The following is a 27,951-nucleotide window of genomic DNA, read 5'->3' on the forward strand; positions in this document are numbered from 1 at the left end:
TAGGCACTATGTTTTTGTAAAACTATATTAATATTTTTTAACATCTAACTGGCTATACTTGCACTATATAGTGACTCTGCGAACTACAATAGGCTGAAATTCTAGGCATCTCCTAGGTTACTGCTAATCAGCAACATAATGACACATATTGCCTCATAGTTTAGCTCTTCTCATTAACAGTAGGAGCAAACCACTGATCTTCCACCCATAGTTTACTGGGTGGAAGATCAGTGACATCCACACAGAGCAGAAGTGATTGTCTGGCTTGTATCTTTCCTGGCAAACTAAGGAAATAAGGTCTGGGTACTATGATAAATGATAAACAAACCACAGACCAAAAGTCGCTGTCTTTTTTAGCTGTCCCAGCTTGTGGTAGAAGTGGCTGGCCAGTCTGCAGTTAAGCATAACAAGCAAAAATTCTTTAGCCATGTATACAATGCCTTTGCTTAATACTGCAATGGTGTTGTCTTACTGTCCTGAATAAATTAATTTCAACACTACTACTACAAATAAAGCTTATCTGGCACCACATTTCTACACTTCTTCCCCATTAGCTCTTTCTAACAGACCAGACACTCATCTTCAACCTGCTACTGTCCAACACTTCAAGCTGGAAAAAAGTGACACAGGAGAATGGGAGATAAGCAATACGAGTGTACATGGTTACATGTATTCAAACACATTCTATTAAAAATGAAGGTGAGGAATTAAGTATAACATTTCAATTAACACTTTTCCTCATGAGATTTTATGTTTGTTGATGATTATGCCTAGTTTAAAAGAACAGACCTCAGATTTTAATCTACTATATCTGATGCAAACTGACTGGAGAGCACAGCGAGTTAGATATCTGGCTGCAGAGCAAGAGGTTGGGTTCAAATCCCTACTGCTCATCCCAGAAAAGCTGGCCTGTGTGGCCTCAATTGCTAGGATGCCACAAGAAGAAGGGAATGGCAAACCATTTCTGAGCGTACTCTTTCCAGAAAACCATGAAAAAAGTTGCCATAGGTCAGAATTGACTTCATGGCACATTATTATTAATTATTTCTGATGCTAGATTGTTTAAGTCAAATAGCAGACTACAGATGCTTATTAGAATCCTTCTCTTTGTAACAATGTTCCAATTGTTACCCTCTTTGTAACAATGTTTAAAAGTGATATTCTGCTGAACAGTTCTACTGTATTATGCTTTCCCAAATCCTTCATTTTTGTTGTCTTTCAGTAAGATATTTGTAACAAGTGTTATCCAGATTCAATTCATATATTCACAAATGAAAATAATCAACATGGTGCAAATAGCTACCTTCCTCAGCCTGTAAATATAGTCTCGCTTAAGCCGTTCCTCCGCTTGTTGCAGTCCTAGTAATTCTTTTGCAGTCAGTAAAGATTCATCTATAACTGGTCCATCCAGTTCATCATCTTCATCATTCTCTTCTTTTCTCATCCTTCTTGATCTCCTTGGTTTCCTATGTTTCTTCATTTCTTTTTAACAGTTATCAGAAAAGGTTTGTATTATGTCAGAATCTCTAATTCCTTACATATTAAACACATTCACAAATGTGATGACCTCAATGTATTAATGAAAACCCAAGTGATAAAGTATTTAATCATCAAGTAGAAGCTTAATGGTATGGTGCAAAAACTCCAGTCACAACACAAATAGGAAAAGTTTAGCACAGAAAAGGGCCTCAGAATATAAATAAACATGATACACCATAACATAGGCATTTACTCAATATTTCTAATGGAATTTATCCTCTAACAAATGTGCATAGGATTATAACTAACATTATGAGTATGTGTATGCTTTCATCTTCTAAAACACTTGTTAAGAATGTTTTTAAAATTGTTTATTAAGGTTATGGCCATGATAAAAATGTGGCTACATTGAAATAACTATCATGCCAATAGAACCAATAAACTTAGACCTCTCCCTTCAATTTTATTTTTAATACTGTTCTTTTCAGTTGCCTCAAAGACTGTTAAGCCTTAATATTTGTTTCTCTGAACAGAAGACAGCATTATGCCAAGCATGTCCATACGAGGCACCTGAAGGGTGCAGTCAGACAGGCATTTGTCTCATGGTTTGGTTCAGATTGGGGATGGGCTAGATTGCTTCTTTTTCTGATGACATGACATTTGTGCCATCGCAAACGAGCCCATCCTGATCAATGCCTACCTGTATCTTTCTGAATAGCTGTTAGGTGCTATAGTGCTTTATTCTGTTTTTGTTTTTTTTGGTGTAGGTAGAACTGATCCAATTTAGTTCAATTCCTGTGTGTGGTTTCATTCATTCATTAAAAACATATATTTATATGCTGCCTTTCTCCTCATGGTGGATTAGCCACTCCTGGCAGAAGATGGGATGAGGAGCCTCTCTGCCAGGTCGAACAGTGGCTAATCCACCACAAGTTCCGAAGCAACAGGAAGGGAGTGTCGAGCCCGCAGCAGCAGTGGAATGGTGAGTGATCAGTCTGGCCAGACTCTCATTATCTGCACTTGTGAGAGGATATTTGTATTTGTATACGAATACCCCCATCTCTAATTGTGATTAACAAGGTCACTTGAGGTGCAGCCGATCCTTACCTGTGGATGCAAGGAAGGCCCCAAATTACATACCACACCTTGAAGTGATTCTGTTAAGCATGATCAAAACCAATCCAGGCCAGGATAATTCTAATTGCTCCCCTAGTCCTACTAGAGTCATGTTTTGTTGCAGAATTCATATAGAATTAGAACTACAAGGTAGAGATTATAGAACACTGTCATCTGTAAAGCTGGAAACAACATCCTTGAGTTTCAGCCATCGGGCATTTAAAAATTATGTGGGTTTTCTTCTAAAGGAAATAAAAACAGCTGTGACAAAAATTATCTCAGCAAGCCAATTGCTTTTTGCTACTGGAGTACTTTTTTGTTGCAGCTAATGTAATATATTGGGACAAAAATGGTTCATGCAGTACAGGAGGTCCAACAGGAGGAGGACTGGAATACTCAGTGAGTTCAGGAAATGCAAAATGTGCAAATTTAACTCAAACCCTACTGTTAACCCTAAGTACTCTGGAACTTCAATATAATCAGATAAAACTCTATAATTCACTCAATGTAAGTTTTTCTGTCTTGTGTATGAGGGTTAATTATTCCATATCACTTTTTACCAAACCCATGAACCTGGGAACCAGAAATGACATACAGGTACTCTGGTTGTTTTTAGGCTGGCCCCATGAGGTGTGCCTTTGTGTCTGTGTTGGCTGGTATTACCTGTGGGATCAGAGAATATGAGACAAACTAATTTAACCCAAAGTCTAACTTTCAACCTTAACTCTACTGTGCATCCTCAATATATTGGAACTTTAATTAGGTCAAACATTCATAAGAACTCACGGAATTGAAGTTTGTTTTGCTTTAAATGATGAATAAAAGATAGTTTAACCCATAAAATATGCAACAGGACTTTGCACCAAACTATGCCCCTAGAATTTTGATGCAGGCATTTGATTTTTTTTCCCCATAATGCTGTGTATAGATCGTGGCCTACAAGGCTGATGTTATTCCTAAAAACTGAGACTGGTGCTTATGAATTTGATGCATTTTTCCAACACTGGCTGGGAAGTTTCACTGAGATGTGGGGGGAAAGATGTGTGGCGCAGTGGTTAAAACTGCTGTACTGCAGCCAAAACTGTGCTCACAACCTGGGGTTCAATCCCAAGTAGCGGCTCAAGGTTGACTGAGCCTTCTATCCTTCAGAGGTCGGTAAAATTAGTACCCAGCTCGCTGGGGGGGGGCAATGTGTAGCTTGCATAATTAACTTGTAAACCGCCCAGAGTGCTTTGCTTTTGCTTTGCTTTGCTTTCATCCAAGGATACTACCCTAATTGCTGCAACAGAAACTCTGTTTTTACTAAAACGCCTACAAGCAGAAGACAGAATTGAGGTATAACCAATTAACTCAACCCTTGTTTGGTAGTTTTAATTCTCTGCCATAAAGTACTGTAATAACAATACTGCTTGAAATGGGGTAGGACGGTATACTAAGTACCTTTCTGGATTAGAAGATCCCTGAAAATAAGTCTTAAGGCTGTAGACACCCAAAAGGTCATGGAAACATTTCAACTTGACAGAAAATTATTTAACATTGTGTATATTACCGGAGTTTCCTTTCCTATCTGATACATCTTCGCTGGTCAGGTCTTTCTGGAGCTGCCTTCTTGTGTTTCTGTTTCCTGTGCTCTCGCACTCATGAGAAGTGTCTTTCCGTGGCCTGACCGGAATGCGGACTGCAGATCTGTACTCTCTCCAGGTGTCAGAATTAGCATGATGGTTGTCAGATACCCACTTCTTTATTTGGTCTTTTGAGGCATTATTTAGCCTTATCCCTTGATTGTAAACACTGTTTTTAGGTGAAAGTGGACTACTCAAAGCACCATGTGCTCCCTTTCTGGGACTCGTTCCATAATAACCCAGGGCACCCTTTCTTTTCTCAAGTCCTGTGTCCATCTTGTTGCTATGTCCATTTCCATAATCATCCATCACTTGGTGATCATGACGTAAAGCGTGCTTCTGAAAATCTTCCTCATTTAAAATTCCTCGTTCTTTATTATGTCTGGCAAAGCAATGTTTTGCAGCATCTCCCATCATAACAGCTGTTCAATATTTCCTATGGGATGAGGGAAAGAAAGCAGTTTTCTCAATAGGGGTGGAAAGGTACCATGGAGAGAGCAGTGCTAATTTTAAAGATATGACACTTCCACAGTGAGGAAGCTTGCTGCAATGCTTCAAGCAAGTCACTACTTCTCTATCCAAGTGTTTATTAGTGAACAAAAATATTTTTTCTCTTTGGCAAAACAAATATACATAAGAAATCTTTTTTAGCATAAGGTTTATGACTTAAAATAACTGACCAATATTCTGACCTTTCAACATAATTATACTGGTATGATCCGGGCAGAGCACATGCTGTAGAAAGTTTACTACCTTTGAGACCCAACTGGAAAGGTGTGTATATCTATACACAATCAGCATCCTACAAGCAATATCATTTCAACAACATATGCAATACTCAGCACCAATACTCCATTAATCTTTGGAGCTAAATTAATAAACAAGGAACTGGAGAGGCAACTTTGTACTTAAATTACAGGCTCTACCTCTTGAATTGACTCTTCTAATAACAGAGGCCTGGGTGGAGGAGTGGAATGGAGAGCATCTCTTTTAAACTTCATTAACTCAGACTAGATACATTGAATAGAAGTAATTTACCATCACTCAGTCTTACAAGATTACAGAAATAACCACTAAATATTGCATCTAGATCCTTGTTTCAAAGTGCACACAGTGTAAAACTGAAAGGTTAACTAATAGAGGAAACAGAAAGCAAGTGAAGACCAGACAAAAAATGAATCAGCTGTCCAGTCTTTTAACTCTTTTAAGGGACCGAAGAGAAATAGTGATTCATGAAATAACTCAGTGTATGAAATACAGATACATATACAGTATATAGATAGAAACATAATCTTAACCAATATGATGTTGTCTTGATGTTTTGGACTGCAATTCTTACCAGACTCAAGCAATATGTACAATGTTAAGGTACCATCATATTTAAATCCAAAAATATTTGGGGGTACCAGGAAAACTCATCCAAAGAGCAGAGAGTACTAATTGCTCAAGCAATGCTAGTGTAACATCCTTAATAAAAAGCAAGTTTTTATCTCATTTTAAACTGGAGAAATAACTTTTGAACACTATTTAATTTCTCTGGAAAAGAACTAATTAACCCTGGCCAAACATGCATTTAATTTTTATGCAAGCTCCTTCATGTTAAGCACTTTTTGCTAGCTCTTGTAGCACAAGTATTAAGACGAAGATGCTTGGCACCCAAAGGTTGCAATCCTAAATCAGAAAATAAAGCTCCACTGAACCTGTAAATATGGATAACATTGCACTGGTAAACCATTAAATATTTTGAGTTAATACCATCAGGCTGTCCAGTGAAGAAGTGATTCACAGGTATTAGGAAGTAGTAGGGTGCAAAGCCAGAGAGAATTTGACAACCACATAAAATGTCCCTCAGAATTAATAGTTTTATGATGGAGAGCCTCCTTTCCCAATGACTGTGAAAGGATGGAACAACCCCCACCCCTGCAATTTAGGATAACAAATCTATTATGGTGTAAATTTCTATGGACTAGTATTCATGAGATGTGAGAAATGGATTTCAACCTACAGACGCCACAATACATATGTTCATCTTTTAAGTACCACAAAACTCTCCATTATTCAGGCTAGTTTGGCAACATTCATTTTAAAAAGTCCATGCTCCTGTCCTGTCCTCACTTAGAATCCATCAGGAAAAAAAGCAGTCATTTTTTTTAAAGTTTCACGTGTTGTTTACACAATAGTTTCAAGCAAGACAAATTAACAGAAATTATGGTACCTGGGTGGCTAACACTGGCAAAGCCATCCTTCACTCTGACCCTATTCAAACCCAGTAATGTACTTCATCATATATGCCTGCATTTCGTTATATACTCATGAAGTACACAGCCAGTGTATTTACAAGTTGAACCACATTCATCAAAAGCTCTTTAGTACTGCGCGGGAGGTCTTTAGCACAGAAATCCTTTCCACAGGAGCGATAATATATATTTATCTATATATATTTATAAATATAGAGTATATATTTTTAATTGCATTTTAATTATTTTTGCCCTTTTATTTTGCCTTTTTATTGTATTTTAAATGTTGTAAGCCGCCCAGAGACCTTCCAGGGAAAGACTCCTGTTGAAGCAAGTATATCTCCCAACCTAGGCAGCTGACCAAACAGAGATACTGTACATAAACTGTTGTGTACCTTATCCGGAGAAGGCAGAAACGAACCACCACCACCACCTCGAACCCCGGCACCTGCTCCTAATGTCAGGATGCTTGCAAAGAGTGAGTAAGGTGGGGAGGGGAGGGGTAGGAGACCGGCTGAAGTCCCAAGCCGTGGAAAAACCCGAAGGGCCTGGCCAGGTATGGGGCGCCTGGGGGGGGGGGGGGAAGAGGAGAAGGGTGTCGGAGAGGGGGGGAAATCCCCTTCTCCCTTCAGAGGCGGCTCCTGGTCACGCCGCCCAGCACTGCGAAGGGCAGGGCCCTGCCAGGGCACTTTTGAGGCCTAGGGAGCCCAGCGAACCTCCTTCCGCTCCTCCGCGGCCGGGGCCGGAGGGACACCTCGCAGGGTTCACCTCTGATCACCTTTTCCCCCCGCAAGAACCAAGGCAGGCAGGCGGGCGAAATCTACGAGCAGGAGGAGGAGACGTCAGCCGGGGGTCTCCCTTCATCCCACCCGAGGAGGAGGAGGAGGAGGAGGAGGAAGAAAAGAGGAAGCGGGCGAAGGTAAACTTACTCGGTAACCGATATATAGCCGCCCGCCGCCCGCGCCGTCTTCGCTGCCCCGTCCTCGCCAACGGCTCGCCTCTCGCCCTCTTACTGCCCTCGCTCCATTGTACCGAGGGCGGAGGCCAGCCAGCAGCCCCCGCCGCACGAAACCCTCCAAGCCCGTCGCCGCCGGTCCCGCCTCCTCCTCCTCCTTCCCCTTCTCTTCTCTCCGCCCCTTCCCCAGCCCCGTCGCCCGTCGCACCGCCTTTCCTCCATCCGGCACATTGTGTTTACCTCACCGGCGACGGGCGCCATGACAGCAGAGGCAGAGGAGGCCCGCGCACGCGCGCTTACTCTCCTCTTTCCCTCCCTCTCCGCCATGACACCAGGGGCAAGACCTGCCTTTCGTCCCCTCAGGACCCCAGTTATAAAGCAGAGGAATCTCTCAGAAGGAAGGAAGGAAAGATGCTAGCTAGCTGTTAAACACAAGTACAACGAGCTATCTTATCCTCAGCGCAAACCCACCATAGTACATTATCAATTTCTCTTTGGTACATCATACATAGTACATCATCGTTTTCTCTTGGAAGTTCCGCCCCTTATTATGTTTTGCCCTCTACTTTTACCAAGCTAGGGCTGCCTGGGTAATGTCTACCCTGTGAAATAAATTGGGCAGAGAGAGATTGAAAGAGAGAGACCAAGGAGCTTCCTGATTAAACTGAGATTTGAACCCCACCCCCAGGTCCAACTCAGTGTTCCTCCACAAGCAAACATATTTTTAGTGTAAACCACTGGCGGCAAAGTGAGCTATGGTAGAGTGGCTTTGGCCTTATAAAAAGGAATAACATGGAGGTGATGAGCTGCTCAGATTAGGGGGGGTGTCGGTATTGACCTTGTATCTATTTGCCACGGTCCACCACAGATGTAGAGTAGTGAAGACTCTGGGTGATCTTGCAGAACAATACCCAAGCTACATACCTCTGAGTTAACATAATAATGTGGCTGAGATGAATTGAAATTGCAGTTTTTCAGGAACTGAAATATCAATGAGTTTGGATTATGTTCAATAAATGCACAATTTACCTATGCAAACCAGAAGCAGGAACAACAAAAACCTTTGTCTAGGAAAATGCTACAGTAGATGTGAGCCAGTTTAGATAGTTTTCCCCCTTTTACTTCTTCTGTCTCTTTCTGTATGTTTTCCTGATGGCCTTCTTAGATCTAATACTTCCTCCATATATTAAGGTGGAAATAACACAGTTATCTGTAAAATGCAGGCTTGTGTAGTGCATCACCACACCTTGACAAAAATTAGGCCAAGTTATTGTAAGCAATAATACGGATGTCGCTAACTCCCAGCGTCGCGTTTGCTTTCCCACTCACAGGTCCACCTTCAGACATGACTTGTTCTTTTTACCTTTTTTCGCTGTCATCAGAGAGTATTACCCTCACTGTACCAATTATGAATCACAGACTAATATAACAAGGTTTATTTATGGTTTTGTAGGTAAATCACAGAAGTAAAATCATTGATGTTCTATTATTATTCATTCAATAAATGTGGATCTGATTTCATTCATTTAATCAAGGTCTCAATATATTCTGACTGTCTATGTATTTCATAGTACAGTGGTGCCTTGCATAGTGATCGCTCTGTATAGCGACGAAATCGCTTTGCGATGGACTTTTTGCCATCGCAAAAGCGATCGCTTTGCAATGGTCCCTATGGGGGAAATTCGCTTTGCGATGATCGCAGGGAAGCGATCATCACAAAGCCCCCATTTTCGGCCAGCTGATCGGTGGTTTCAAAATGGCCGCTAGGTAAACAAAATGGCCGGCCGCTGTTTTCAGGCATGGATACCTCACTTTAGAGGCACAGAAAATGGCGGTGCTATGGAGGATCTTCACTTAAAGGTGAGTTTTTAGCCCATAGGAACACATTAATTGTGTTTAATGCGTTTCTATGGGCTTTTAATTTTCGCTTAGCGATGTTATCGCTTAGCAGCGATTTTTTCTGCACGGATTAACATCGCTAAGCAAGGCACCACTCTTAACTCTTTTATATTCTCGAACACACCAACTTTCCAATTACTTGTCTAAACACTTCTCAATCTTCTCTCTCTGTCTCACCCAGTTCTGTTGACTCCACCCTTATTATGTTAAGTAGTCATGCATATTCATGTTGCAGGCTAATGTTGCTGAGAGGCAGAGCTGAGAGATATGTAAAAGAGGCAGAAGCAGAGGCAGAGAGTGAGTCAGTCAGAGTCAAGAGGGAGAAGAGAGTGGAGAGTGAGACAGTGGTATTTGGGAGAGCTGAGGTGTGATTAGTGTGAAGAGTAAATAAAAACTGTTATAACAAATATAAGGTTGATATTGATGATAAATAAACCCGTAGACGTTACATATGATTAATTATCAAACATCTGTAATCAATAATTTTATTTAAAAGACAGTGATGTTTGGACCTTCATCTTCATCCTTTCACAAGGAAAGTATGTTGATTTAGTGATCAACTGGTGGCAGCGTGTGAAAAGGAGTATTGGTTTGCCTTCGTGTGCTCTGTATTTGGGGAGTCAGGAAGGGGCCGCGAGGTGCGGACACCACATCGCCCCTCCTGTCCTGTCATAGGCCCTTGCACTAGAGCTCTAAAACGACTGACAGGGGTGACGTGTGGGCTGTCCACCACATACCTCCCCCCTTGGAAAGTTTGTATCATGGGGTAACATCTACAGTAGGTTACCCTCATGAACAACATATGAAATAACTTACTTATATGTACAATTTTCTTTAAAACATTTTTCAATTGAACATATGCCATGTATACTCACTCAATTACACAGTTTAAAGCATATTAATATTGATGGTTGTTGTGGGTTTTTCAGTAATGTTAAAAACCCACAACCCATCAGATCCCGGCTGTGAAAGCCTTCTAGAACATATTAATATTATTACTTTAAATTACATTTATCGACATTTTTATTACTTACAATACAAACCTTACTTACCATTAATTCATATATAACTTAGATTTTTAATTAATTTTTCCAATTAATATACACTTAGAACTTTTAATTACAATAGTTTTTATAACATTAAAGTTACATATTATTTTAGTCCCTTTTTGTCAGTCTTCTGTTCTTCTTGACAAGGCATCGACCACCACATTTTGAGTCCCTTTAACACTCTGGATCTCAAAGTCAAAGTCTTGTAGGAGTAGGGCCCACCTCCTCAACTTATTATTGTTCACTCTGATACTGTAGTCTGCAACCACCGCAGTGGGGAATGGTCTGTGCAGAGAACAACATGTCTTCCCCATATGTACGGTTTGAGCTTCTGTAAAGACTATACAATCGCCAGACACTCATGTTCTATAGTGAAAAGGTGTCTCTTGCCTGCCTGCAGCTTCTTGCTCAGGAACGTCACCGGATGAAGGTCCCCGTTGTTGTCCTCCTGGCTCAGCACAGCTCGATGGAACTCCAAGACTCTTAGGACAGGACTGGTCATCAGTGCAGTTTTTACCTTCTCGAAGGTCTCCTCACAGTCGCTCAACCACTGGATCTTGTCAGCTTTTCATTTATGGTTATGTCCAATAAAGGGGCAGCTATTTCACTGAAGTTCTGGATAAAGTGCCTATAATAGCCCACTAACTCTAAGAAAGATGTGACTTTTTTCTTTGTTGTTGGTCTAGTCCAGCTACTGATTACTTCAATCTTCTATGTAAGGAGTTTGATTATGTCTGTCCCAATAATATGGCCTAAGTATTTTAACTTGGAGTTACCTAGCTGGCATTTACTAGCCTTCACTGTTAATCTGGCCTCATTTAACCTTTGTAGCACTTTCTTAATATGCTATAGGTGATCTGACTATACCATATTAAGAAAGTGCTACAAAGGTTAAATGAATTCTCTGATCATTCGCATTAGGTCCCATAAATTTTTCTCTTAATCGATTTGTCTGAGGATGGTATGGGGATGATGTAATGTGAGCTATGCCAGTGGTTCTTAACGTGGGCGATAATGCCCCCCAGGGGGCGATTTCATTTTTCAGGGGGGCGGTAGAACAAAAAGGGGCGGCATGGGGGCGCTGGAGCAGAAGGGGGGCGGTAGGGGGGCGCTGGAGCAAGCCAAACCTGTGAAGATGGCTGCAGCCTTTTTACAGTGTGCATGAATATATATTTTCCTCCAATTTTAATTTAGTTTCAGACTTTTTGTCATGAAATTTTTAGTTCCTGCATTTGTTTTTATGCCCTTTTTGTATTTCTTTTTGCGTCTTAAAATTCACTTGCAACTAAATCATTAAATGTTACTTTTTGGGGGGCATTTCATTTTCTTGGAATTTAATTTTGTTTTCAGGGGTCATTGGATTTAAGTGTCTTAAATAAATAAATAAATAAATAAATAAATAAATAAATAAATAAATAAATAAAGAATTAAATAAATAAATAAATAAAAGGTATCACCGCAGGGAGGGGGGCGATGATAACTTCCTCAATGGCTCAAGGGGGCGTTTCTTTCAAAAAGGTTAAGAACCACTGAGCTATGCCACAAAGTTGCCCCAGCCTTTTCATTAATCTGGAAATGATGATGTTCCTAACCCAGTGACGATTTCTGAAGCGAAGCCCATGCGACACATATAGTTCACCAAGGCATCTGCCACAGTTTTGGTCTCTATATTTTACAATGGAACGGCTTCTGGATATCTGGTGGTGTAATCTATTATTTTTAAAATGAAATGGTTTCCCCTTCTAGTTACTTTAGGTAATAGTCCCACAATGTCCAGGCCTATGCATTGAAATGGGGTTGATATAATTGTAAAGGGCACAATTGTGGAGAAATTGTATGCTTTTACAATGTATATATCTGTGGCTATAGCAGACATTGTGCTAAGCGCGCAAATCACGTACACAGCAGTAAGGATGATTCATTAACCTGTTTCGGTATCTAGGATAATTACCTGTCTCTGGGTAAATTGTATCAACTTACTTGTGTATTTAAAGTGTTGTCTGTCTCTGTTTACCCTGCTCTGTATTCAGGAATATTTACCCTGCTTGTGTATTTAGGATTTACGTGCCTCTGTTTACCGGCCCCTCTGTTTACCATACTTGTGTATTCAGGATATTACCTGCCTGTGTTTAGAATGGTCACTGGTTAACTAGTGCAAAGGTAGTAGAGAACAATAAAAGGGGGGCGCAGCGACGGATGGGGGGAATTCCCATTGAACAGCGTTGCACAGCATGCTGTTTTTTGTTCATCCGGATCCCGCCCTGAAACAAACACTCGAGTGCTCGCCTCTTCCTTTCTCCTTGCTGGTCAAGAGGGGGGAAAGGCTTCATCTGCAGATCCCTACAACTAGACTTCATCTGCAGATCCCTACAACAAGGTTTCATCTGCAGATCCTGACAACTAGGTTTCATCTGGAGATCCCGACAACAAGGCTTCATCTGCAGATCCCGACACACAATTTTGCTTTAGTTTGGTCATTGCCAGTACCCTGCCTTTGACATATGTCACAGCTTTGACAATATGATCTTACTTGCTTCCCCATCCCAGGCCAGTAAAAATTTGCACTATCCTCTGCTTTGTGCATGTGATCCCCAAATGTGCTGCAAAGGTATCTGTATGTCCATTTTCTATTATCTTTTCCCTGTACAGTGGTGCCTCGCTTAGCGACGTTAATCCGTGCAGGAAAAAACATTGCTAAGCGATTTCATCGCTAAACGGAATTAAAAAGCCCATAGAAACGCATTAAAACACCATTAATGTGTTCCTATGGGCTTCAAAACTAACCTTAAGCGAAAATCCTCCATAGGGGCGGCCATTTTCGGTGCCTCTAAAGCGAGGACACACAGCGGGCAGCCATTTTGTTTACCCGGCGGCCATTTTGAAACCGCCGACCAGCTGGCTGAAAATGGGGGCTTTGCGATGATCGCTTCCCCGCAATCATCGCAAAGCGAATTTTCCCCATAGGGACCATCGCTAAGCGATTGCTTAAACTCCATCGCTAAGCGATTTCATCACTCAACGGAGCGATCACTAAGCAAGGCACCACTGTACTTAAAAGGGATGATCAGTTATCTGTGGATGTTTTCCCCTCCCCTCTTAGGATTTACCAAGACCTTCCTATATAACAGGTCTTTGTCCACAAAGAATCTTTCAGGGTACTTAGGAGTTATTGGTCTTTCTCTGGCCAACTTAAAACATTGTTGTAAGGTACAATCCTGTCTCTGTTCTTGTCTAAAACTGTTTTCATGAGGATTCCTTTGTCGCATTCCCAGGGAGTTTCAACAGGCAACAGTCCAATAAACTAGTCCAGTATCATAAGTCCAAAAGATGCAAAGCAGATACCAAAATGCCAAAGCACAGAGTCAGTCAGAGTCCAAAGCAAACTTAGAGTCCTGGAGAACTAAGATATTTAGTCAGAGATAAACAGCCTAAAACAGTACAGCAAGCAAAGCGAAGGGTCCAGAGAACAGGATCCAGGATAAGCAGGAGCATGAATGCAAGCCAAAGTGTCAACTTGTTGCTTCCACAAGCTTGCAAGCCTCTGGGTGCAGATTTTATAGCAACAGCAGCCATCTAAACACCTCATCCTGCTAAAACTCAGGGCTGGTCGATCTGATGTTCCTATGGGAAGTATCCATGCGGGCTTTGGAGCTTTGTGTCATGAGTCCTTGCCGAAGCTTATCCCTCATTCTGGCTACTGGGGGAGGATAATAAGGTGGTGATTCAGCTGCCTGCGATTCTGATTGCCCAGCATTCTCCTCAGCTGTAATTAATCCCTCAGATTCCAGATCTTCTTCGGCTGAACTCATGACATTCTTATATTCACAACTTCAGCTAGTTCATTTGCTTCATTTTCTCCTATTTCTTCATCTGGGAATTTCACAATTTTCCTCAGGTGTTTCTTTTCTATCTGGGAGTGAGTAGCTATTAAAACACTCTTAACATGCTCAGATAAATCCAACCCAATCAAACAAGGAGCAGGAATTTGATTTGTGATGGCTACCTTCCACCTTCCATTCCACCCTTGATAAGTCATGTGTACTTTAGCCATGGGTAGAGTAATTAATTCAGTCCCTATACCTTTTATGGTTATTTGTTCATTTTTCATGATATCTCCTTGAGGGACAATACTATATCAGAATGACACAAGGTTACCTGAGAGCATGAGTGTCTCAAAGCTAGATACTTAGTATTATTTATATAAATAGTTTCTCCAGAGCAATAAAGCAGCTCCTGGTTGCTTTCAATAAAATAACATTGCACCACATTTGCTAAAGGTGGCTGTTCTTCCTGGCTTTCTGCTCTAGCAGTCACTGATCCTTTTTCAGCTGCCTCAACGTTCTCTCTCTGCTGCTGTATACAGTAAACTTTATTGGGCAAACTTCCCCCTCCTTTCTGCTTACTAAATTCTTTATTCTTTGAGGTCTGACATTGTGAAATGAAGTGTCCTTTTTCTCCACATCCATAACAAGTTTTTGGGACTCTTTGTTCAAAGAAAGGGGGCTTGTCTCCCTTCCTTTCACTGCTTTTATACCTCTGTTGATTTTGCTCTAAGGGGTTGTCTCTAAAATGGCTTCCAGTTGCCTGTTTATTTCTGGGGTAATCCCTGGGCTCTTTCTTTCTGTCCTCCCAGCTTCTACCACCAAATTTTACCTCAGAAAATTTCAGGTTTTTGATTTCTGATATAAAATCAGCTGTCTCACTTGCTTGCTGTACTGTTTTAGGCTGGTTATCTCTGACTAAATATCTTAGTTCTCCAGGCAGAACCAAATGGAATTGTTCTAGCCCAATTATATTTTTCATATCCTCTAAAGTTTCAACATTAGCTTGTTCTAGCCATTTTTCCAAATATCTGACCAGATTTGCTCCTAACTGAGAATATGATTCCTCAGCATTTTTTTGGTCAATGCTCTAAATTCCCTTCTGAGGTGCTCAGCATTGATTCCAAATTTCGCGAAAACCAATTTTCTGAATGCCTCATATTCTCTTGCTTGCTCTTGTGGCATTTGAGAATAAATCTCAGCTAAGGTAAAGGTAAAGGTTCCCCTTGACAATTTTTGTCCAGTCGTGTTCAACTCTAGGGGGCGGTGCTCATCCCTGTTTCCAAGCCATAGAGCCAGCATTTGTCCGAAGACAATCTTCCGTGGTCACATGGCCAGTGCGACTTAGACACGGAACGCTGTTACCTTCCCATCAAGGTGGTCCCTATTTATCTACTTGCATTTGCATGCTTTCAAACCGCATGCTTTCGAATCTCAGCTAGTTCCCCACTTGTTTGCGTTCTTAGAATAACCATTTTCTTTTTTATAATCCCAGCACGCTCTCTCAAACAGGATTAAGAATGATTTGAGGCAATCACCCTTTCTAAATTGAGGGAATTTCTTAATGTCCACTTTTGAGATCCCCTCAGGCGAATTATTACTGTTGTTACTGTTGTTACAGTTTAGAGATGCCAATTCTAATATTTTCATTTCTAAAGCATTTTCATTTCATTTTGAAATGACTAGATAGGCGGGGTATAAATACAATAAATAAATAAATAAATAAATAAATAAATAAATAAATAAATAAATAAATAAATAAATAAATAAATAAATAAAATAATTGGTATTCCATTTCTTTTGCTCTCATTTCAGCTTCCGGTCTGAGCTGTAATTGTCTTTCCTCAGCTCTGGCTTTTTCCCTTTCCCTTTCAAAATCTAGCTCCTTTTGTCTGGCTTCAGGCTCAGCCCTAATCCTTATTTCTGACTGTCTGGCTTCCTCAGCTCTGGCTTTTTCTCTTATCTCTAATTCTTTTAATTTAAATTCCTGCTGCAACCTCCATCTTTCAAATTCTTGTGAGGTTAAACCAGTTTCTCCCCTTGATGTTTCCTCTTCCTGCTCTATCATTTCAAGAGAGCTCTCTTCTTCATGAGGTAAACTTTGCATATCAGATGCCTCCATCGCTAACTTTTCCCCTTGCTTAGAAGGCATGTTTCTATGTGTTTTTTTAGACAAATAGGCTGGTGTTTAAAGAGGCAGCTAGGCAAGCCTCAGTTTAAAATCTTTTTTTCTTTTCTATGTTAGAGAGGTTGAGACACTGTAGCTCTCCTCTGGCAACTTTGAGTGGCTACTTTATTTCTTTAGGCACCTAGCCTCTCTGTTCCTGTGTCTGAAACCCTGTTTCTTTTAGCCTCCAGACACCCAGTTGTTTTAGAAATATTTTTCTTCTCTAAGCCTCAGTTATTTTCAGCCACCTCAGCTATTTCTCTTGACCCTGGCTTTCACTTAGGTCCCCTCAGTGCTCCCTTTTCTCAGAGCTTTGGGATCTAAAGCTAGCCCCTAGGTCCTTCCTTTCTAAGTGTGAGGTAAGCCTTTAAACCCAGACTTCTCTTCAGAGTCTTTTCCCTGCCTTAGCCTTTCCTAGGTCTGTGAACTGGAGTCCCTTTCCAAGCTGTCCACTAAGAGCTCTAGGGTTCCTTACTCCTTCTTCCACAGACTTCAGCTACCAGGTCCCTTAGATTCAGAAGATTTATCTTTACTTAGGCTCACTGGAATTCATTCATTCTGAATCACACTGCTGCCTCCACTTTTGTCATGCACCCCCAGTGTCCCCTGTTTGCTTTCCCACACACAGGTCCACCTTCAGACATGACTTGTTCTTTTTACCCCTTTTTTCCTGCCACCAGAGGGTATTACCCTCACTGTACCAATTATGAATCACAGACTATTGCTTCCAAATATAACAAGGTTTATTTATATTTTTGTAGGTAAATCACAGAAGTAAAATCATTGATGTTCTATTCTTATTCATTCAATAAATGTGGATCTGATTACATGTAAGCTTGCTGGTATTCATTCATTTAATCAAGGTCTCAATATATTCTGACTGTCTATGTATTTCCTAGTACTCTTAACTCTTTTATATTCTCTAACACATCAGCTTTTCAATTACTTGTCCAAACACTTCTCAATCTTCCCCCTAACTGACTCTCTGTCTCACCCCGTTCTGTTGACTCCGTCCCTCCTGTCCTGTCATATGCTCTTGCGCTAGAGCTCTAAAATGACTGACAGGAGTGACATGTGGGCTGTCCGCCACAACGGATTACACTACCTCAGATTGTAGACTGAGGGAAATGATTTAATATATCACTAAGAGGTGATATTTCCTTTCATGTAGTCACCAAAATTGTTTCAAAACACAACCACTGGTCAATGCGTGTGCATGGGATGCTTTCCCTTTATGATTAGTGACAAAACATGCATAGGGGTGTGGTTTAGTTTGGTATCATCGCAGGATATAGAGAAGTAGAACAAACAGAATTAATATACACTGTTTCATTAGAGTATCAGTCCAAGCCAATTACAGTTATGCTTTCTCAGAAAACAGTTTCATGCTGAGTAGGTGTGTGTGTGTGTGTGTGTGTGTGTGTGCACCCCTAGTAAACTGTTGGAACTGCCAAGTATTAGGCAGCCAAGATCAGGGCAGATTTCCTCAGTATCACATGGGAGGGAGTCCATGCAGCTGAAGGAGATATGTGTGCCTGACAAGGAACAGTTGGAGGAGACAGGGTCAAGGAGAATAAAAGATCAGGATTGGGAAAGCACAGGGTTGGGGTTGTTGCTTATGTCCAAAGAAGAGGATGTAAGAGAGGAGAATCCCCTCGTGGGGTTTGTTTGCTTGCAACAGGAGTCAAATACTAGAGACATCAGTCACATGCTTGGACAAAGGTATGTTAGCCTGGACATTGCCACAGCCCTGGAGAGATAAGCGATGACAGGCATGCCGAGGGAGAGGATGGGCCTGTCTTCGTTTGCTCATCTATGCAAGCCTTCTCTAACAGGGCTGTGTTCTTAGCTCTCTTTTGTGCCTGGAACCGGAACTCCAAGGATGTTAGCTGGGTCTGCAAGTTGGTAAATGGCGCCCAAGGGTTTAGAGATATAATTCATTTCTTTGAGAGTGTGGGAGAAAAAGCAAGGGGAAGTGACACTGTATACTATTAAAAGCTGTCTTGAGCTAAAAAGCTGAGCTGGAGGCTACTGAGTTATTGCCAGGGGACTCCAGCCCTACTGGACTGTTAATGATAACAGTAGAACTGTTAATGATAAGACTTTTTGGAAGTCATTAATTCATAGAGTGGCCCTCAGCTGTAAAGGACATAATGCCAAATAACAACAAAAGGAATCAGTCAACTCTGGTATTGACTACCTGCCACATTTGTTTTGTATTAAGGCATTGATGAAAAAGTATATACAAGTTGGTTAACCTATCTCTTTGTTTTCAGCCAGTGCCAACTGTCTTAATAAGCTACAGGACCAAACCATAAGTTGCTTAAAATATGTTATACGTATATAGCATATATAGGTATTTCTGAACTCATGTCTGTATAGAATCTGGTACAGAACAGCTCCAGTATGTTTGAAAACTAGCCATTTGTTCTCACTAGATGGCAGCAGATTCAAAATAATAAATTACAGGAACATTGAAATTCTACAGAGAAAGTCTGAGGAAATATTCATATTATTTTGTTAAGTGGCACTTTTGGCAGAGCATGCAACAAAACTGCAGCTCCATAAAACCTTACATTCAGAAATGTTCATAAAGATTAGAAAACATATCTGCCCTACAGGTAATTAAAGAGCTGTAAATATACATGCTTGAAAACTGCTGTTGCTGGCCATATGTTCCCACCATGTGTAGAAATATGTACACACAAACATTTCAGCTGAAGGTGAATCTGCAAATGCGATTCACACACTTTCCTATCTAAACCCATTATTATTCTATGCCTGTGATGGTGAACCTTTTTGAGCCCGAGTGCCCAAACTACAACACAAAACCAACAGATTTATTTCGAAGTGCCAACAGTGCAATAAAACCTGAATACTGAGGCACTATCACGATCTCTGAGGCAAAAATGATGAAACTGAGGTTGTCCTACTTGGGCACATCTTGAAAAGACAGGATTCTCTGGAAAGGACATTAATGCTGGGAAAGGTGGAAGGCAACAGGAAAAGAGAAAGATCAAACACGAGATGGACGGACTCCCTAAAGCAAGTCACAGGCTTGAGTTTACAAGAGCTGAGCAAGGCAATTGAGGACAGGTCATTCTGAAGATCATTTCTTCACAGAGACTAGGTTAGCCGCTAGCCTGATGGCTCACGTGTCCACAGAGAGGGCTCTGTGTGCCAGCTGTGGCACGTGTGCCATAGGTTCAGCATCACTGTTCTATGCAATAGATCCAGTCTTTGCTCTCTCATTTTGATGCAGTCATGTGCAGAGTCCATTATGTATAGTTGTCTGGAAAATAACCTGCAGCATGAACTAATAGGCAGCTGATTTTGTGGTCCTGCTATTCTGGGAATAGGCATACCAAGGCAGACACTCATGCTTCTATGCGCATCATATAAATAAGAATGTAATACACAATAGTAAAACTTTCTAAACACATTACTGCACCACAAGAGCTATACAGTGAATCAAATTTCTATAAGGCAATTCTAAACATGGGGCAACTCAAACAAAACGTTAAACTTTTAAACTGGTCTTCAGATCAGTACCAATTGTGGCACAGTTGTAGCAGACAATCTGCTCCTGCTATGGGGCCAATTTGGGGAAGTTTGGACAATGGATTTTTGGGTTATTATATTTTAAAAGAAAAATGATTTTAATCTCCCCATTAAGAAATAAGGGACCCTAAACATCCCCAGATTTAAAATAGTCCATATAAATAAAATAGTCCATATAAATTGAAAATCTCAACTGTGCTTACCTGGTTGGTTTCACCTACTTTTTTATTTGGAAAGAATTTCGGCTGCAGGAACTGAAATACTGATCCTCAAAAAAGCCTTTCAAGAAAGGAGAAACAGCCGCTTCGTCATAAGACTGAGTATGCATGGTATAAAGCTCCTCCTTGCCAGGTAGTAGCTTTGTGAAATGAAACATTGTATACGTTTGTAGGCATAGGGAGGAAAATATTACAGTAAGCATTCTCTGGGACCAAACTGTCTCCTCACATTAGTTTTCTAAAGGGAAAACAGCTTCAATTCTGAGGCAATCTGAACCTTTGATCCTGTCAATCAGGAAGCAATTAGGTGACTCTTTTTAACTCCTTACTGGAAAAATGGGCTTAACAGAATCATGCTTTCAAAACTATTCTGTGTCTGGCTCTAAAAATGAAGAAACAAAAACAATTTTTTAAAAATACAGATGTTGAAAATATTTTCAAAATATATATATTTAAAAAGAGTGCAGAACAAATGTTCAGAAACACACTCATTTAAGTTGTGAAATTACAGTAGGACTGCAGCATCCACAGGGATCAGTTCCAATCGCCCCTGTGTACGCCCAAAAATGTGGAAATATCAAATGCTATACTTTGCATTGTCTCTGTCTCCCTCTAGTGGTCAGTTCTTGTAAATACACTCTGGGAATACAAATAAATACATATTACTGGTGTTTTTATTTAGTATTTTCAGGCAGCAGATAACTGACTCAGCCAATATTGATCTCATGGACAGGAGGTCCTATATACTGTTTTGTGTCTGGGATTGATATTGGCACAGCTTTGGTACCTATATCCTCTCATAGTCTCCTGGCATAGTCTCCATTCCACCCATCTTGTCACTATATAATTGCTTGACAATTAAGAAAAAACATCTCAATAGATGTTATGTGCCATCAGGTCACTTCTCATGTGCAGTGACTATATCAGTTAATGTCCTCCCAAATGTCCTCTCATTAAATGTCATATCAGATTTTGCAAAGCAACAGCATCTCATTTTTTTTAATGTCAAGTCTGCCATCTTTTTTTCCTGCTGGCAACATGGGCATGATATTGTGCACCAATATTGATCATTTATTTGCAGTTTGAATTGTGAATACAGAAGCACAATATCCTACATTCCTAAAGTGGAGGTTTTTTGAAGGATTGAATACAGTGGTGCCTCGCATAGCAACAATAATCCGTGCAAAAATCACTGCAAAGCGATTTCGTCGCTATGCAAAATAAAAAAGCACATAAGAATGCATTAAAACCTGTTTAATGCATTCCTATGGGCTAAAAACTTACCTTTAAGTGAAAATCCTCCATAAGGTGGCCATTTTGGGTGCCCGGTAAGCGAGGAATCCATCCCTAAACACAGCGGGCAGCCATGTTTTTTACCCGGCAGCCATTTTGGAACCGCTGTTTTAATATCATCGTTTTGCGATGATCAGTAAGCTAGGCAGGGTACCGATCATCGCAAAGCGAAAAAAACCCAATTCAGACCATCGCAAAGTGATCGCAAAATCCTCATCGCTATGCAATTTCGGCGTTAAACGGGAAGCCTGTTAAGTGAGGCACCACTGTATACATATTTCTACCATCTAATGGTGGAAGTGGGTACTGCATTGTATCATCTGGGGATCAGGATGCATTCTTGTGAAGGAAAATTATACGGAGATAGCTGGAATTTCTTTATACATCACTTGTATGGATTTATAAGAAAAAAGAACATAACAGATGCTTGCGGCCAGCCACCCTCATGAAGGATCTGGGTTCTGAGTCTTCCTGGATATTGAAGCAACAAGAGCACAGAAATATTTTAAAAGAGACTGAGGGTTTTAAGCTGATTTTATAAGGGACTAATTGGTTGTTATTTGCTGTTATCAGGACAAGAACTAAAACAAAATAGTGATGGATGGTGAGATCTTGCTGTACAACTCAGGAATGGATGGGCTTTCCTTTCATTACTCAAATCTGTGCTTCAAAATGAAGGTCATATGCAGTCTTACAACTTGAGGTTCTCTCAGCTTCAATTCCAATTGGCTGATGTCAGTACGCGGTCAAACAGATGCTGGGAATGGGTTTGTTGTCACCTGCTGAAGCTTCCTGACTACCATGCGCTCATGTTTAATCTCGGAGAACTGACCCCAAAGCTGCAGCTTCGCACTGGGCCCAGGAATGGCTGGAAATAGCAATTAAAAAACAAAAAACAAAAGCAGAACATTTATATTAAGCCCGCAGGGCACATGTTGCTCCTATAGGGCAAACACAGGACAATTGTGAAATTACTTTTAAAAGTGACTCAAGTTTCAGAAGAAAGTTCTAATTTTTATACATTTATTAATCCTTTCTCAACCCCCACTCTCAGAAAAGAACGGAAAAGAAAAGGAAAAAAAAGGGTGGGGAAAGCAATGAGGAATGTAATGAAATAATGTTAACAGGTAACATAATGAGGTTTTTATTTTTATAATGTTAACACTACCATATTAGCTTTTGGGTTAGGGAACAGGTAGCATAATAGGTTACTTTCTAGAGTTTTGCAGTGGGTAGCATAGCAAATTAATTTTCAGAAATAACTTCTCAAGCTGACCAGATAGATAAGTGCCTCGTCAGGTGCATGCTACACAAAGAGCCTGTATTTCCCGACCATGGCAGAAGTGGCAATTTTGACACAGTGGCAATGATGTGTCACAGAGTTTTCAAGATACATGTTCATCTTCCAAAAGCAACCTTTCTCTTTTCATCCAGCATCCAGCAAACTTATGGGAAGTTGCAGCTGTTATGGAAAAACTTAAGCAATAATTCCGTCCACCCATCTGACTTAAGCACATATGTGTAAACTTCATGAAATAGTTTATGAATGTTTTATTTTGTTAGGCAATTTTATAGCCTTTAGGTTTTGTTGCTGTTTTTCTTTTCTTTTTCAAAAACCATTTGCTAGGCTATCACATTTCTTTAAAAAAGCTAAGCATGAGGCATTAAAATACTGCAGAGGGAGTTTGAGTTAATGTTTCATCAAAAGCATACAACTGGGGAGGGAGCAAATTTCATAAATGTTCACTATGTCTAACATAGAAGTCCAGGGTTGATGGGTGCTGGTGTAGTGGTTGTGTCAGTTTAGGCACCCTAGGAATCTGGCCCATTGTTAATTACATGTCTGCAGCAGAGGTGGAATAATTATTATGGATAAATACAGTATATAGTTAATTACTGGAGTGGTACACTATCCTGTCTGTGGTAGATATTTGGGGTCCTGATCCTGTTAAAGTTGGGCTTGATCAAGCCTAACTGGATGAATGGAAAGTTAAAAACGAGTTGTGAGTGGCATGGCCACAAAAAGCAGAGAAATTAGTGAATCAATCCTACTGATGCCTAGTTTGAAAGAAGGCCCCATTTAGATGGACAGGACTTGCTTCCATGTAAGATCACAGTGGATACCCAGTGTGCTGCAGTGGATCGTGATGGACCAGGGCTTAGGAGGCCTGGGTTTGAATCCCCTCAGCTGTGGAATCTCGCTGAGGGTATGGAACTGCTAAAACCACTCCTTCTATATCTCACTTACTTTAAAAGCCCTATTATGGTCACTGTAAGTCAGTTCTGACAAAATAAAACATGCCACATAAGACTGCACTGGCTTATGAATCTATGTTTGTTTGCTCAGAAGCAAGTTGCACAGACTGCGGCAGACTTACTGCCAAGTAAATATGGATATGATTGCATCCAGAAGTGTGAGTACACAAACTAAGTCACTTGCATTGAAGCTGCAGTGAAGCTCTGCACTTGCTCAGTTGAGTCTGCCCTAACGCTAGTTTAGCCAGTCAGGGTTTTTTTCTGCCTGGAATAGCTCCCTGCTATCAAGTCCATTCTAACTTATGGCAAACCTTTTCAGGGCTTTCTAGGTAGAAGCACTCAGAAGTGGTTCACCATTCTCTTCTTCTAGGAATATCCTGGTATGGTGCAACTTGCCCAAGGCTGCACAGGCTGGATCTTCTCTCTGGAGGCTCAAGTGAGAAACTGAACTCCCAAGCTACCTAACTCACTGAGCTTTCTTTCAGCTTTCAGAGCAGCTCTCCCAAGTGCAACAGGCAGGGGAGACATCACCACTCCTGGTAGGATCTGCTGCCTGAAATAGCTGCCTCTCTACATCTAGTCTTAGGGCTAGCTCTGATGAAGGGGAAAAATAGGTAAATACAGGCTTACCATGTAGCTCTAGAAAAATAAAACTGCAATATATAATGGGACCTCTTTGGAATCATCCCTAGTAAGTAATTCTAGTAATTATTGCTGTTTATGTTGTGGTTAATAAATAATATTAATAGCGATGATTCTGATTCATAAAGACCCATGCCAGGGCTTCCGAGGTATGAAGTTCTGAGAAGTGGTTTTCCCTTCCCTTCTGCTGGGGGCGCTCTAGGACTGTGCCTCTTGCCTAAGACTAAACAGCCTGGATCTTCTTATGAGAGACATTAGTGGGGAATCAAACTCCCGGACCCTGCTTTGCACCATCTCACTGGCTGGACTCAATGAATGGTGGATGAGAAAGAGAGACGGGGGGGGGGAGCAACTTGTGGAGTTTGTTTCTGCAGTTCAGTTGGCCACTCAAGATGGGGAGAAAAAGTAGGCAAATCTACAGAGATCTGGTTTATGCATTGTAGGCCCAGCTGCATTATGTGTGTGCAAAGGCCTTATGGTTACTTTACCGGCCACTGCAGGCTATTCAACTGACCCTTGTTAATGTGTCTGACTAACAAGTTTCTTAGTTGGTGACTACCTTCTCATTTATGAAGATCTTCCATGAGTAATTTTAGTTGCTGGGAGGGTCTTTGTTTTTTAATATGATTAATATTTTTGCTTGCTCTGTTGTATCATTGTGCAGCTGCTTTCGTGGCTAATTTATGAAGGGTTCCCCCCCCCCCCATTTGTGAAATGTTTACTTTATATGAGGCACCCAGCTGAGAAAAGGCAGCATGTGTATGTTTTCTAAAATAAATGAAATAAAACCAGTAAAAGGACCTCTGTATAGAATCAGATGCAGCAAGGCCACACCTGCACAATATAAAGCAGTCTAGCCTCCCTTGGTTACAGTTTGGTAGTGGGTGGGGATTACAGCATGCATTACTACATATGCCACTGCTGGCTAGCTGTTCTTTACAGGTGTCTCCTGAAAAGATGCATGTGGAGGCCAAATCACTGTACAGGGTTTTCCATGGGATGCTTTCCAAAAATAATCTCATGGAAGAAAATGTTTCATTGGGAGAGCCTATAATGTTCCATTCCTCTGCAGAAGAAGGAGGACATTACTGCAGCTGGACACTAAAGGCTTGCTAATCCTGAGTTTGGAAGATATATTCTTAAAAGGAAAGCATCCAAAGGAAATAATCAGGGCTCATTAATTCCCATCACACCACCCTGAGCACACCAAACTTGTCTGATCTTAGAAGCTAAACAACATTGGGTGTGGTTAGTAGGAAATACTAGGTTTGAGCCACCACCGCTGGTCAGTGTTGACAGTATTGGCTTAGAATGGACCAATAATTTGACTCAGTAGAAATCAATTCTTTATGTTCCTAAGTTTACTGCCTGCCTAAGTGAGCAGGAAAAGAGAGTTAGCAGGCACAAGCTGTAACCAGCACTTGAAAGTTACTTTTTTGGATTATAGCTCCAAAAGCTTTCCAACAAGCAAGGGCACAATTATGTTGGCCGAGAGATTCTCGGAACTGTTGCTTCAGAAAGTAACATTTCCAAGGTCTGACTCGCCTAGGTGGCCGTTGTTAAGCACCATCAGTTGCAGTTTCTACAGGCTTATTTTAGACTAAACTTTTTATCCAAATATAATCCTCTTTATTTGATCCATTTATGTTGCAAATGTGACTATACCAACCAGGATGTTGATCAGAACCACTAAGCTGCATTTTTACTTGGAAAATAAAGTTGTATCACCCAGTTACGTACAGGCTAAAGTTAGGAGAATGTTAGGCACCAAGATGTAGAAATTCTATCTTCTGTCCCTTGCTTCATATATTTCTTAAAATGAAAGGGACTCCAAGCATATACTTAAGAATTTGACCTTAAAAGACAAAAATGTAATTGCATTGAGTCAATCCTCAACAGGTTACACATCGAAAAAATTCTGGGTTTGTATTCGGTTTAGCGTGCTTGAAATCAATTTTAAAATATCTGTTTACATGATGTACAGCTGAGTGCACTTTTTTTGGCCTGGAAGCATGTTATTGTTGTTTGGAAAGTGAGATATTTTAAACAAACTCAAGGGACTGTTTATTTTAACTCAGTTGTGGATACAATTGTTAAAAATCGTTTTGGCGTGTGTGCTCACCCATGTCATAGTAAATTGTATCTACGTATGGGGTTTGTGATATAATGGATGCCAGGTTCTTCTGTTACAATTAACAGAATATGATTTTAACGTTTGGCAAGGATTGATTAATAGATATGGTAATGAAGGGAAGAAAAGCAGAACAAATAAAAGGTATTGGTATAAGACAATTAAAAAAAGGAGATATAGGTATACCAAATATTAAAAATTATTTTATGGCTAATCAGTTGAGATTTATTGGGGAAATTATATATAACCCAGAAAGGATAATTTGGTGGGAAATGGAATCATCAGAAATACAGGTTGATATTGAAAAATATCTGTTCGGAATAATAAAAAAATAAAATAAGTGAAATCAATAACCCCCTTTAAAAACTGTTTTTAAAATAAATAAATAAAACCTCCAGTTTATATATATACACATATACACATATAAAAACTGGAGGTTTTATTCATTTTTTAATTTTTTTTTCAAAATGTAATAGTGCTATTACAAAATGTAATAGTGCTATATATATACTGGATATAATATCTGTACTACTGAAATAGCACTATCCCATTTTGAAAAAAAAATTAAAAATGAAACAAATACTAACAATAACACTGGCAGTGGCAAGTGGCTGTGAGAGGTATGTGTGCTCATCTGTGTCATAGGCTCTCTGCTCCCTCCTCCCCTTCATTCCTTCTGCCTGCAATTGGAACTGGAGGGAATCAGAAGAACAGGACTATACCTTTAGTATATTTAAAAAGAAAAGAGAGCCAACAGAAAGAGACATGTTGGGTGAAAGAAAGCGCTCCCTCCTTTGCAAGCCTAGGAGTTGCCAGACTGGTCAATTTCTCTTTGCTACTCAGTGGTGTGCCTTCCCTCTTACCAGCCCAGGCTCCGGTTGTGTTGCTCTTTGTCCTTCTCCACCACCACCCCTCTCCCTGTGTGCATGCATGTGTTGGGCTACAATGAAACCTTGCAGTTTAATCTGTTTTATTTTTTTTTCTATGTACTAGTGCTATTCCAGTTTGAAAGAAATAAAGAAAAATGTAAAAATAACACCAGCAGCGAATGTCTCTGTGGGAGGCAGGCAGGGCAGGCAGCCATAGGACAAAGCCTCAAATGCAATGATTCCAAAAGTCCCTGTTGCCCCCTCAACCAATATACAACATGTTTGGAAACAGATCAAAAGTTTTCCCAGGAGGACGCACAAACTGACCCCCAAAGAACTATGTGACTACCAAGAGACTTTAAACTGATTTTAAAAACCTCGATTCATCTGAGGAAAGCAACAAAAGTGGCCTGGCATTGTCTTTTTTCCCCCTCTTTTTTCTTTAGTTTGGCCTCACACACAAAGAAGGGTACCCACATTTGGCTGTAGTTTGTTGGAGCAAAACTAGCAATCTCTTTCAGCACTTTACAGACTAATAACATTTCTGGGCACATATTTCAATGGACTATAGCTTTTGTTAGTCTCTAAGATGCTGCAAGACCTCCTCTTTACAGGAGTGTAAGAGTCAAGGTGTTC

General features: G+C 40.5%; 1 protein-coding gene across 2 annotated transcripts in view; it reads right to left on the reverse strand.

Annotated features, from left to right (window-relative positions):
• Positions 1-7,521, reverse strand: part of TUT7 (terminal uridylyl transferase 7) — a 42,940-nt gene extending 35,419 nt beyond the window's left edge. Inside the window, exons 1-3 of one of the 2 annotated variants that reach the window (XM_020805821.3) lie at positions 7,384-7,521; positions 4,145-4,653; positions 1,304-1,482 (exon numbers count right to left, since the gene is read on the reverse strand). In XM_020805821.3, coding sequence (XP_020661480.3) covers positions 1,304-1,482; positions 4,145-4,634 — 669 coding nt within the window. In that variant the 5' untranslated portion in view covers positions 4,635-4,653; positions 7,384-7,521. Of the gene's footprint in view, positions 1-1,303; positions 1,483-4,144; positions 4,654-6,849; positions 7,005-7,383 lie in introns of those variants that run through there. The other variant, XM_020805822.3, reaches the window with a different exon arrangement.
• Between the last annotated feature and the right edge of the window lie 20,430 nt (positions 7,522-27,951).

Source organism: Pogona vitticeps, chromosome 2 (genome assembly GCF_051106095.1).
Source record: "Pogona vitticeps strain Pit_001003342236 chromosome 2, PviZW2.1, whole genome shotgun sequence".
NCBI lineage: Eukaryota > Metazoa > Chordata > Lepidosauria > Squamata > Agamidae > Pogona > Pogona vitticeps.